The sequence below is a fragment of the Schistocerca serialis genome, chromosome 6, assembly GCF_023864345.2.
Source record: "Schistocerca serialis cubense isolate TAMUIC-IGC-003099 chromosome 6, iqSchSeri2.2, whole genome shotgun sequence".
NCBI classification, from domain to species: domain Eukaryota; kingdom Metazoa; phylum Arthropoda; class Insecta; order Orthoptera; family Acrididae; genus Schistocerca; species Schistocerca serialis.
The window spans coordinates 334,479,284-334,493,047 of record NC_064643.1 but is presented as its reverse complement, the minus strand read 5'-3'; the positions used below and the strand labels follow the sequence as shown (position 1 = coordinate 334,493,047).

At 40.2% G+C, this 13,764-nt stretch overlaps 1 protein-coding gene across 1 annotated transcript in view; it reads left to right on the top strand.

Annotated features, from left to right (window-relative positions):
* The first annotated feature begins 2,286 nt into the window (after positions 1–2,286).
* Positions 2,287–13,764, top strand: part of LOC126484295 (nucleolar protein 9) — a 57,651-nt gene continuing 46,173 nt past the window's right edge. Inside the window, exons 1-2 of the mRNA XM_050107722.1 lie at positions 2,287–2,525; positions 2,606–2,832. Of these exons, the coding sequence (XP_049963679.1) occupies positions 2,348–2,525; positions 2,606–2,832 (405 nt within the window). The 5' untranslated portion in view covers positions 2,287–2,347. The remainder of the gene's footprint in view (positions 2,526–2,605; positions 2,833–13,764) is intronic.

The following is a 13,764-nucleotide window of genomic DNA, read 5'->3' as shown; positions in this document are numbered from 1 at the left end:
GCAGCAGGGGTACTGTTATGTATGATTATTATCCTGGATGTATGGTGCCACATACCAAGATAAAGGCCAAGAACTGAGAGAACTTCTTCCAGTTTCGCCTCTTCACTAGAGTAAACACTTACATTGCAGATACAGCCTGTGTCATTCTCGCACACTATCCTAACAAGCAAACTGTACCTTGTAATCTTTGGAGGGTTGAGTGTTCGAAGCCTCAGGCGACCTGTCCATGGTGTCATCACCTCTTCCAGAGACTACTGTTACTCTGGTTGTAAAATTCCTGAGTTTACTGAGGAAATTATTCAGGAGAGGGTGAACTTTAAACAGCTATTGTTCCATTATAGTGCCAGTATATTCAAATCTTTTCAAATCTATTGCACTCATAGTCTGTGAAAATATTGGTGTAGCTATTAGAGGGTATATTAACCAATAATCTTTCTGTATATCTTTTCTTGTTTGTCCCATTAGAAGAATAAGGCCAAGGAATTTCTTTGTGTCTCTTTCTGTAAAAGGAGTCCAGTTCAGTGATTTAGTCAACATTTTACACTTCCCTGAGATTTAATCATGGCAGGTGCTCACCTCCTTGTAAAACAATTCGCCGGCTGCTGTGATCGAGCGGTTCTAGGCGCTTCAGTCTGGAACTGCCCAGCTGCTACGGTCGCAGGTTCGAATCCTGCCTCGGGCATGGATGTGTGTGATGTCCTTGGGTTAGTTAGGTTTAAGTAGCTCTACGTCCTGGGGACTGATGACCCCAGATGTTAAGTCCCTTAGCTCTTAGAGCCATCTGAACCATTTTTTTTCTTTTGTAAAACAAGTCATCACCAAACAGCAGTCTAATCACAGAAGCTACAGAGTCACATTGCACTGGAAATGTTATGACTCCATTATGACCTTTATGCGGTTGCAAGTGTGGCTGAATGCCAGTTTCACACCAATCATTGCTATAATTATGACAAAGCGAATAGGTAACCTTCATCGTTATTGTCAAAATCACTTGACAACACTCCCACCTTACGATTCTTTACAGGTCCAAAAATGTCACTGTCACTGGAATCGTCCTCAGAATCACAAATGCATTCCCTCACATACCCATCCAGATCTACATTCTCGCAGGGAACATCTGAACACTCATCGGCAACCCTCCGAAAATATTTCATACTTGTCCATTCCGTTTTCTGAATTGGGCCATTGCAGGAGGATCTTCAAGATGGAAATGGTAACTATCTGAAATGTCAAAATACTGTCACAATGCTAAATCTGCCAATGGTACATGAAGACAAACATGTTTTCTATAATACTCACGATCGTAAAACCCAGCCAGATGAAGTCTATCAGCAGAGTTTATTAAATATAGTAAATAGTTATCTTGTGTCCCGTCCGCAAGAGTTGGCGCACGGAACACACGTAAACTTGAGATTCGTCTGCAATTTGTTAACGAATCTCACAACAGAACAGAAGAGAATGATATTTCTACTCTCCTCCGTGGTCCAGGTTGCTAGCGCACACGCTTGGCCTGGGGATAGGCTAATTCGAATGGTGGCAAAAATTTTCACTGTCAGCATTTGGCTGGCGAGGGGAGGTGATGGCGTAAGGTTCATGATCACCAGACTTGTCCTTGTTTAAATACCAAACCCCCGGAAGTGTCTCATGAAGTGAGGCCATGTGACACGTTTGATGATGATTCCTCTGCTGATAGGGACGTTAAGCTTGGCGGGCCCTTGGTGCTACTCACAAGGTGTAGGTTATGTGCTGGCACTGGGTTTCACCCTCTCCCTTCTCTCATCCTCATCATCATTATCACCACCACCACCATCATCATCATCAAAAACAGTACGCCCCACAAATACACACACACAAAATACATACATGTGGTATTATATATATTGTAAAGGAGTATGTTGCAAATAAAAAAAATTCCTTTCCCTTCACGGCTTCTTTTAACTGTCTCTGGGCGATTTCTTTGTAGGCCCTTTCATAACACCACCAAGTTGCGACGCCGCAGCATAAGGGACCTCTTGATGGCAGGCGGAAATGTCCAATCGCCGTTGCACCTTGGTTACGCTCTGTGTTCGCATGTCAAACCAGAGTGCGCACAGTGGAAAGATCTTCTCATGCTAACTACCTTAACAGCGTCGTTACACGAACATCCTTCATCTGATTGCGAGGAAGAGATGGGACATTGAGTTAAACAACAATGCGAGTTAATCTTCATGAGACGGTGTTGTCTGCAGGTATCGTGACTTATCGGATCTGTGTAAATCGTTCCTGATAGATCGACGTACTGAAATGATCGATAATAAGTGACTTATACCGCAGCACTCAATCGACTGCTGCCTGCAACTAAAGCGGCATGGACAACAAGACTCGTGTGTTTAAACGCAAGAAGAAGTCGTTTTTAAAAAATGCAAGGAAGTATGGCAAGAAAGGAAAATTTGGTAGAGGAAGTCACATAAATGAAGAAACGTACCAATATTTTCTTAGGGTTTTGGAGCTTGACAAAAGTGGTTTCGACAACGCGGAAGAAAAAAGTGAGTGAACGCATATATAAAGAAAGTTTGTTTACAAACATCATCATGAAGTCTTACACGCATTTTCCTTTGTATTACAGAAATATTTGTGGAAAACGTGTTTCAACAGACTGTAGGAGAAGAACTGAATTATTCATACAATCAGGTTGCTTCCAGAGCTCTTGAAAACATTTTGCCTTTTTCAAGTGATGACGTGATTAACAGATTTATTAAGGAATTTGATAAAGAAATAAGAGTCGTTTGTGTTGACCAGTTTGCAAGTCACGTCTTGCAGAAGTTAATTATTGTTGCTGCCGACAGGAATCTGGTAAGTGTGAATGTTTGTCGTGTTTGATTTGCAGTAAACGCTCATACGAACTGCCGTTTTGCCAAAACAATCCTGTTACTATAGTAGAAACAAGTACATCCTCAGTATCTATGATACAGTGCAGTGTCGACAAAATGATTTGCATATAGTATCAACAATCCTGAGTTTGTGGTACCTTCTTTTCACTCTACAACTTTCACAATATGAAAATTCTATACCTAACAAACTTACTTGGTTTTAATGAGTATTTTGTGCATATTATGTCGTAGGCTCTACTATATAACGTAGGCCTACAAAAATGATAAGAGTGAAAAATGCAAAGAAGTCTCCTACAATTTTGTTATGGGGTGAACGGTTAACATTTATTTCAGTAAAAGAATTTTACCAATTAACGTAGTTTCCTTATGAAATACGTATTTTGCAGTAGTTGTTCAAGTTGCAGTGCAACTAACACTCTAGTATTTGTATTATATATCGTAGTTATGAGATGAAGATTGCCCTAAATATTTGAGTCTTAACATGTGTACAATATTGTTTTAGAGAATCTTTAGCTGAATTAACTGTAATGGAAAGACTTTGAATGTGGTGCTGGTTGTGATTGTATGAAGACACCAGTTGTTTATGTAGAGAATGACCACACAAATGACAGATAAAGTAGATCTCCATATTTTTTCATTATAAACTAAGTTAACACAGAAGTGAGTGAAAATTATTTTTCAATTGGGTCATATGATGTCCCCATCACTTCCCCCCCCCCCCCCCCCATATATTTCTATTTCCTTGTATGTAAGTTCGTTTGAATGGCTGGATGCTGTAATTTAATTGTTAAAGGGAACTATAATACAGTTGTTGGGTCAATGGAAACGTCCGATCCCACCTGTCTGCATTGCCCCTTGGCATAAGGGTGTTGTGGTGTGTGACATCATGACGGTGTGGAGTTTAGTTTATGAGTGTGTTGTGTTTGTAGATGTCATCTTGTTTTGGTTGGTGGTGTTCTCTGGTGGTGTGTGTATGGTCCACATGTTATATGGTGTGTTGCGCTTATTTGGGAGTCGGTGCTTGAAGTGTGCATTTATCGGTCGTTACTGTTATAAAAGAACGGAAATTAGTTTCAGTGAGTTAAGAATTAAGTTTCCGTTGTGTTTATGTTATTGCGGTGTCATTTGATGTTATTGGTTTGTCATGCAGTAAGTCATTTAATTCAATTTGTGGCTGCTTTTGTTAGGTATGGATATGACTTCTAAGTTTAATAGTGCATGTCTGTGGACTGAAATGGGGGATTGAGATTGGTCGCTTCCGCCATATTGGTGATGTCATGGGTCAGAGCAGACGGGTGGAATCAGACACTTCTGTAATCCCCAGATGTGGCATACCCGTAGTGTTATGGGAAGTACAGAAACGTCCGATCCTACCCGTCGGCTTTGACCCATGACGTCACAAATATGGCGGAAACGACAATTCCAATATGGCGGATATAAAACCGTTGCATACGTATCATAAAGACGAAAATACACAGATAAACAACACACACACAGGTTTCACAAAAAGCCTAATGACTCTAACGGGACAAGCATGGGAAATTGGGGGTTTTTGGGTGGGGAGAAACTAAATATAAACAAATTTAGCCACCCACCGCCATACAAAACCACACAAGACGACGAAAAAAATCGACATCACAAAACTCAACAAATACCACAAAACACAATCTTATCTGGAATCGGACACTTCCCTTGACCTATATAGATCTACAGTAGCTCCCGATCCCATAAATTGGGATCGAACACTTCCCTTGACCTATATAGCTCAACAGCATCTCCCGATCCCATCCCCCAATACAAAAATCAAAATACACTGCAAAACATTGCGAACAAACACTTCCCTTGACCTACATATATCTACAGCAGCTCCCGATCCCATAAATTGGGATCGAACACTTCCCTTGACCTATATAGCTAAACAGCAACCCCCGATCCCATCTCCCATTACAAAAATCAACATACTCCACCAAACATTGAGATTGAACACTTCCCGCCAACTATATAGCTCAACAGCAGCTACCAATCCCATGACTTAGGATCGACCACTACCCTTGACCTATGTAACTCAAAAACATCTCCCAATACGAATACCAATACCAACCTTCACAGTCACAAATTTCATTGAAACACTTCCCTATACCCCAATACACAACACATACGCCAAAAACAAAAAAAAAAAGGGAACTTACCACAAGAAAGTTCCAGCCCCACAAACTAGATTGGCCACCACAATCACACACACACACACACACACACACACACACACACACACACACACACACACACACACACAAACCAACGAAAAAATACTGAACCAAAAGAAAAACCCAACCCACCCACACCTCAACCCCCTCCCCCCCCCCCCCCCCCACAACCCCAAAATAAAAAACCCACAAACAAAAACCAAATACAACATAAAAAACATCTCAATCACACACTACAACTCAACAAAAACTTCAACAAAATAGATCCTCCACAACTAAAACAAAAAACAAACACACTCCCCCCCCCCCCCCACCTTAACAAACACTATACAACAAAATAAACCACCCACCCCACCCTGAACCACAGCCACCCACCCACCTACCCAGCCCCCCTAACTAACCACTTTCGGCCTATACATTTTACCCACAGCCCTTAAAAAAACCCGAACAATACAATAGCCCTCTGGGACACTCTTCCGCCAACAGTACTCATCTAAATCAGACTGAAGGTTGGAAGAGCGCCTCTTCCCCCTCCCAAGAACTGACTTAACCACCCCCCACATCCCCTCTATTGTATTAGTACAAGCCCCTGTATCATAATTCTTAAACTCTAAACTATGGTTCACTACTAAATGATTAAATCCCCTCTCACCCAACCCCCTATAAGAAGAAAAAGCATCAGAAACTATTGTGGACCCCGGCTCTATATATTCCTCAATTAACCCCACTAATTCAGCCTTCGACCTCCCTTCCACAACCCTAAAAACACATTCGGAACCCCCACCCCCCGGAACAACAGCCCCCCACAGCCAAAGACCAGCCACAGACTTCCCCCTCCCATACTTCCTTTTCCCAAACTGTGACTTGTCCACCTCCACAACCACCCCATGCCCCCCCCCCCCCCCCAACTTACCCCTGTACTTAATAAATTCCGAACACACTTCACGACAAAAGGAATACCAATCTAAAACAGTCCTCTCACTCACACCAGTCTGTGGGGATCTATAACAAAAATAATATGTAACAAGCACAATCTCACGCATGCCCAATCTAGACTTCTCGAACCAGGTACCGCGCCGTATGGAACGCCATATGTCATCTTTACGACAGCGCCACATGTAACCATCCCTGGTCCGAGTGGCCGGAACTTTAACCAATTTCATTGGTTCGCGGCACACGCCGCACTTCACGACTTCGGCAATTAAGCCAAATAGCTGAAGAAATTTAATCAGCTCTATAGCTGTCTCCCCCATCATAGCCCTCAACCGAGCACTATTAATCCGGTCTTTCATATCCATTCCTGAACAAAAAACCACAACCGAATACACTTAATAACAGACTCACCCGACGTACAGCAATCATCATTACATTAACCATCACACAAAACCGTTAACTCACTGATACAAAATTCCGCTTCAAAATGACGCACGCAGCACTCACCACTGAGCAACAGCAAACTGAGCCCAACACACCAAACAAACGAAAACCATGAACATACCACCAGAGGGCACAACAAACAACAACACAACATCTACAAACACGCCACACTCACAAACCAAACTCCGCGCCGTAGTGACGTCACACACCACAACACCCTTACGTCACGGGTCAAAGCCGACGAGTGAGATCGGATCTTTCTGTTGACCCGTGTTATGTATTTTACTTCTCATATGTATAAAAACTCTTTCTTTTACCAATGAAACAGTTGCAGTATGTTATTGATTAGGTGTTGCAATTAATTTCTGTGTTTCTTTTTCTTAATAATTATTAATGCAGATAACACCCTGATGGAATTGTGAAATTGTTATAAACCACTTTGGAATAAAAATGCTGTTGGCTGCTACATAGTGCAGCGAATAATCAGCTAGTTATCAATTGTTGATGCATGTCAGTAATGTGCTTGATCCATGTTTTTATTACTTAACTAGCTGACAAACCTCATATTGCCCCGATATTCATTTTGCCAATTTTCTATGAGAAAAGGAAACAAAAAATGAACTATGTTTATAATGTAATATAAAAAAAAGAAGCTCATGTCTATGTACTTGTGAAAACACCTTTGAAATTATGAAACAGTTTACAAAGAAATATGCATAATGTACTGATACACAAGTACAGCTGCTTTGCGTGTCTACAACACGATTTTGTAAATGTCTCTGACAATACTTCTTCATAGCTCTGTAGACAGCTACTGTTTTTGCCAACAGCTGTTTGAGCTTAACATTTAAAAGCTGTCAGAAGCACTGCCAGTTGTCAGCGATTTCCATGCATTGACTTGACTGTAAAAGAGTGTAAGTAGTGAAGGATAAATGTATTAAAACTTCATGCATGATGCAACATTTTGGAAATACGGAAGCGTCCGATCCCACCCGTCTGCTTTGACCCATGACGTCACAAATATGGCGGAAGCAAAAACAAACACACACACTTTCCACAAGAAGCCTAATGACACTACCGGGACAAGCGCGGGAAATGGGGTGTTTTGGGTGGGGGGGGGGGGGGGGGGCAAACTAAATATAAACAAATTTCGACGCCTTGCGTAGCTACAACGTGTAAGTGAAGACAGCCATGCATGAATACCCACCCACCTCCCCAGGGGTCGTAACCCCTGCAACCCATAAAAGATAAAGATGCTTCAGTAGCTGATTAGTGTTTTTTGTCTTTTTTTTTTTTTAAAAAATCACACGGGATAGAACGAACAGATCAGAAAGATAAATATAATAAACTAAAACAGAAATTCGAGGAAACAGATAATTAAAATAAGTAATAAGTGTTTTTAAATTAAAAAAAAAAATCTCACGAGATAGAACGAACAGATCAGAAAAGTAAATAAAATAAGATAAAACAGAACTGGAGACAGCCACACTCAAACCAAACTCCGCGCCGTCATGACATCACACACGACAACACCCTTACGTCACGGGTCAAAGCCGACGCGTGGGATCGGACGCTTCTGTCGACCCAACATTTTTCACACATCTCAGTGTTTGATGTCATATCTCTGGAACTGTGTGTCGTACAATGATGATGTATTTGCATAGGTGCAGTCAGTGGCATACGTGAATACTGTCTGCAAAATATATTGCAAATAGAATTAGTAGCAAAGAAATAATAAATTTAAACATCATGCATGATGCAGTAGTTTTTCACACATCTCTTTGTTTGCCATCATATCTCATGAAGTATGATAGGCAGTTGGTCCTTATACCAACAACAATTGTTGCTTGCCTGACAGTAAGTAATGTGTGTACCAGGTTTGGCTGAAATTGAACTAGTGGTGTTGATGTGAAACACACACACTCACATTTTTATAAGATGTATCGGCTAACCATTCATAGTGAAAACCACCTGTATTTCTGTTTGTACCAAAGGTACAAGGAATACAGTGGTGTGGCATTTATGTTGCAAAAGAGGTTGTCTATCTTGTTATATTAGTGTTCGTAACTTGGATATTCCCCCTACCCCCCCACGAAACTTATACATCAATTTCTAGAGACTTACCTTAGAAATGTACCTAATACTTGTCCATTGTATGAGCACCTAATCTGTTAACATTATGCTCACTCACAACACAGTCAACAAATTCACCATTGTTTGCTATTTGATGAGTATATAGGCTAATGGATTTAATAGATAAATTGGACGTACTAATACTGAATGATAGGTTTGTCCTGTTGTAACCCTATGTTACTGTGCACGATACTTATTAAAGCCTGTACTATGGTAAGTTGACGGGCTTCGCCTTATAAGAAAGCATTTTTGGTATATATGTTGACCGCGTGTACCTGAATGGAGGCAAATCAGACTTACACCCACTCAGTAATAACAATGATACGTCAATCAATTCCGGAGTGCAACCACATGTTATGGCGGACAAGAAACAACACAGCAGATGCTACCAATTTGTTAATAAAACGGTCACCAGCCTAATTAGGCATTAACTGAGTTTCTTCCCTGTACAAGTTGCTGTACTTTCATACAAAACAACACATAATAACACTGCATAATATGGTAACTTTTAGAACCAGAAAGTTTACTGAACTAATAATTTCACTTTCTGTACTAATATGAACAAGCCATAAATACACAGCAATACACTATAATGTTTACTACAAACTTCGTACTGTCCATTGATCTGATTAAAATCGGTTATAGGTTACCCTAGAAATAGCACTTTCGAAACACACATACAATGTCAATTTTGAAAAAGGTAAAACACTAATAAATTTTGGTTTTTATATTGACTTTAACTTTGCTGGTCAAATCAGTTCAGTACACTTCAGAATTTAAATGAATAGAAAAGAAAAAGGGGGGGGGGGGCTGAAACTGTTATGATCACTGTACTGAAATTTTAATTATTGAGATCATGAAGCACTCAAGATTTCCAATATATGATTTACTACTCTTTTTGTCTTATTTCCTGCTCATTTAATTACTATTTTATCTGCCTCAAATAATTAAACTTCATTACTAAACCAATTTAAACATTATCTTCCAACTTTGCCAGACCTATATATTCATTAACAACAAAGTTCTTTAAACATCATTCTAACATAGATAGGTCTGCAGGTAAGTATTATTAACATAAACTTTAAATCTTCATTTCGGGACACTCGGATTGCACAACATGTGAAAAGGACCCTGTGTAGGTTAGTGATGAGGATAATTAAATGATAGGACAGTTCTGGTAAAAGTTAATTTGTTATTGAACAGTCAGGAACAAAAGTAACACTGGTCCACACGAATACAGTACTAAAAGTTTCAACCTGTTTGTGTCGATGCGGCGGTTGGCGGGCGGCGAGATGGCGAGGCGCAAAGCACACATACAATCACAGCTATGGCTCTTGGTGTATTGGCACTTTGCTTCTTCTTAGCGTCGCAATACTTTTCCATTTAGTGCCTATGGAATATAGCCATGCTGTATAGTCGTCGGAAACGGCACATCCGAGGCTCAATGAAATCACGTTTTCCAGGAGAGCCTCCTCGATCCAGAGCGTGTTTCTCAGACCGATGCCCAACTCCGACTACTACTGCTGAGTCCGTTATGCCGTGCCGCGCCTGTGTGCTTTTTCCCGCGCTCGCCTGCCATCCACCTTTTACCGCTCCCCTACAGACAGGGTATTCACCAAAGGTTTTGCATTCTACATATCCTAATACATTGCCTACGTATGGACCAGGCGCACAATTACATCTTTAACATCTTACAACAGTTTCAGCATTTCTTACATTTCCATTTTGTTATAATATTGCTTGCAATTTGACATAAACATTAATATTCACATCGAAAATTGTTTACAGTTTATTTAACATAATGACATGAAAAAAAAAAAAGAAATGAAATCAGAACATCGCTTACACTAATTTATCGAAAATCAGAAGAAAAAATTATTATATGTACAGTTGTTGTTGTTACACATGCCCCTGTTTCCAGTAAATTTCACTAAGTGCAAATTTGATGGGGACACTAAATTTTATATTTATACAGTGGTTCTGAATCTTTGTGTGAATGTCCCATCAAAAAATTTTATACCACAAACTTCCTTTCACTCACATTATCTAGGTCTATACTTTTTAACATCTCAAGAACATTTGCTTATCATTTACTTAAGTGCCTTTGGCACAGTCCAACCTCCTATCAGAACATGATTTAAATAGCAAATTACTCATTTTTATTAAATTTCTCAAAGAAATAATTTCAAAATCTGGAACACAAACACTTAACTACAAAGCAAATACAAATATCTATATACACTATAAGACAATTTGTTGCTGCTTGCATTGAATGGCAGTCCATTTCCTTACTTACAAAAAAAAAAAAAAACACACTATAATATTTATTAAAATCACTACATCTATTTACTGCATATTATTCAGATTTGGGCAGTCCATTTCACATCATTTTATCACATCTCTTGCATCACACTTACAATTCTCCTTTAATTATTTATCTGCCCTCTTTGGTGTTTGGCAGTCCTTTAGTTTATGACTCATATACTGCCTATTTTGGTTTTTGGCAGTCCCATCTTTTATTTGGCTTGCAGCATTTGCTATTTCTTTTCAGCACTGTTCTCCATACATCTTTACATTTACAGTACATTTGGTTATCTGAAACTCACATAAGTACATTAGCACACTGATATTGGTACACATATATTTACAAAGATTAGTTACATTTGGAATAAATTAGTTTCAGCATAAGATACAGCATATTTAAAGCAAATTGCTCTCTGAGAGTACTTAGGTCACTCACTCCTAGGAACATACAGTTTCAGGTCCACAACGTTTCTTACACCTAAAGGTCTTTTGGATTTCGGGTAGATCAGGTAGTAAGCATTATCGTGTGGAACGTTCTGTATTATATACGGTCCATTATAAATATATTTAAATTTGGAAATTTCATGGTTCAGTTCACTAGACTTTTCGTGGGTTTTTAAAAGAACATAATCACCAATTTTAAATTTGGAAACTTTCAGATTTTTATCATGTCTTTTAGATCTAGATTCAGCTTTTTGCTTTGCCCTTTTTCTGACTAATTCTTTCTTTTGACTCAACCCCAAACTTGTACAAGGTGGAAACTCTAGTTTTTCCTCAATTAAACTTGTACTTTTGCTGCCTAACAAAATTTCTTCCGGTGGGAACCCAGTAGATTCATGATGTAAGGTGTTCATGACATCCTCAAAGTCCAATATAAATCTGCCCCAGACTCTAAATCATGCCCCTTCCTGTTTTTTCCACAACGCACCTTGGTCGACTGTGACATTGTCCCAAGATAAGTTCCTGACCTGTGAACCATTTATATCTGGCGGCTTTTTCGGTTTCTGGAGTTCAAAGTCTTTACTTACTTGAACTCGTTGCAAAATAAACACCGAGTCATCCGGTGGCTCTTTCTTTCTTTGTTCAGTCTCAACATCTGGATTTTGTTTTGAAACTACGTCATCATTAGGTACAATATCGCAGTTAGCTGTACCCCCATTATTTTCACTAGTACCGAAATATTCGTCATCTGAACTATCGTCAGAATCCGACCATTCTGGATCGCTTTCAGGTTTTAACATAAAAGCTTTTCTGAGACAGGAATTAAGTTCTCCCTCTGCATTTTCGTCAGGATTTGATTTTAATTCAATATCCTCTTTTGGCAAAACGGCCTCATTTTCAGCTTTACTCACATCCACTGTTACTTCATATTTAATGTGACCCTCATGGACTTCAATTATTTTCATGTAATCACCTGCCTCTTCCCCACGGTGCCTTTCGGTAGCAGCTTGTACTGTTGGCGGATCATTAACGGAAGTTACTTCCTCGTCTATGCTCAGGATTTCATCCTCCAATTCCTTCCTATCTTTAACCTTCGTCCTATAGGCAGCACGCGTACTTTGCGCAGCGCTATGTACTCTCTCCTCTTCAAATTTGGGCCACGTCACCTTATCGACGTCCCTACTATCTTCTTTTCCACTAACTAACTTCCTTGTCTCACACTCCTTCTTAAAATCCTCCCACTCACATTGCTTTAGGCCCTTGTACAGATCGTCGATCTGCACACTCCAATCAGTTACTTCTGCTAATTCATTCTCGCCATTTACTTCATTGCTAACCCTGCTAACCGCACCTATCTGTGTATCCACAGTTTCATCTATTATTTCCTTCGCCACGGAATTACCACTCGTAATGTATTCACCAGTTCTTACGGCAATGTTCGTACCTAATGCTGCCACATTGCTAGTGGCTTCTCTCTGAGCAGCTGCTCCGCTAGGCTGGGCCGTTGCCCTCTGATGCTCCACTTGCCTGTTAACCAGTATCGCTCTGCGCGGCGAAGATGACTCATTCGTGCTCGCACCTGACGCTTGTTTCGCAACAACACGTTGCTTCATTCCACGTCTGTCTCTAACCTGTCTCATAACTTTACTGTCAGTTCGGTAACCTTTCATAAATTGGGGCCGGTATATACTGTCCGCTTCCGTTTGGCCCGCAACGTTCGCGGAAATCAGTTTCCCGCGTCGTTATTATTTAGTGCGGTGTACCCTCTACCGCGACCTAGATAACTTCCTCGGCCTCTGCCTCTTCCTCTCTGTATCATGTTGACGCGAAACCCATCGCCGTCATTTCTCTCGTCATTATTACGGTTATTCCTGTTACTAAATTTTTGATGATTGGCACAACTATCGCGCCAATGGTCTTCGATCCTTTCGAGAAACGCTTGGAAGCTGCGATGATTGCTTCCCACGTATCTCTTCGAATCTTCTGGAAGCTTTTTATATAGCTCCCATATGATTTCCGACTCGTATCTTCTCCCTCTTAAATCCGTCAACTTCCGGTACCAATATTCGCAGAAATCTTTCAAAGAATTGGCTGCCCCTGTTATCATGAAGCTTGGCCATGATAAACTCGCGCCACAAGTTATCCTGTTTTTGTTCGGACCAATATTCTTCCATAAACTTTTGCTTAAATTCTTCGAACGTCATTCGTTCGGTATTGAAATTAATTCCCCAGCGCTTAGCATCACCTGCTAAGGCGCTAATTACTACGTTTATCTTTTCCTGATCAGACAAGTGTTCAGGAAATATCCTCTCGCAATTTTTGATGAAATCTAATGGATGCCATCCGTTATGTTTCTTGGCGGGATCGAAGCGTTCCTCACCTTCTAACAGCTTCGTAAGTGGTGTGCCATTACAGACAACACCAGGTCTATCTTT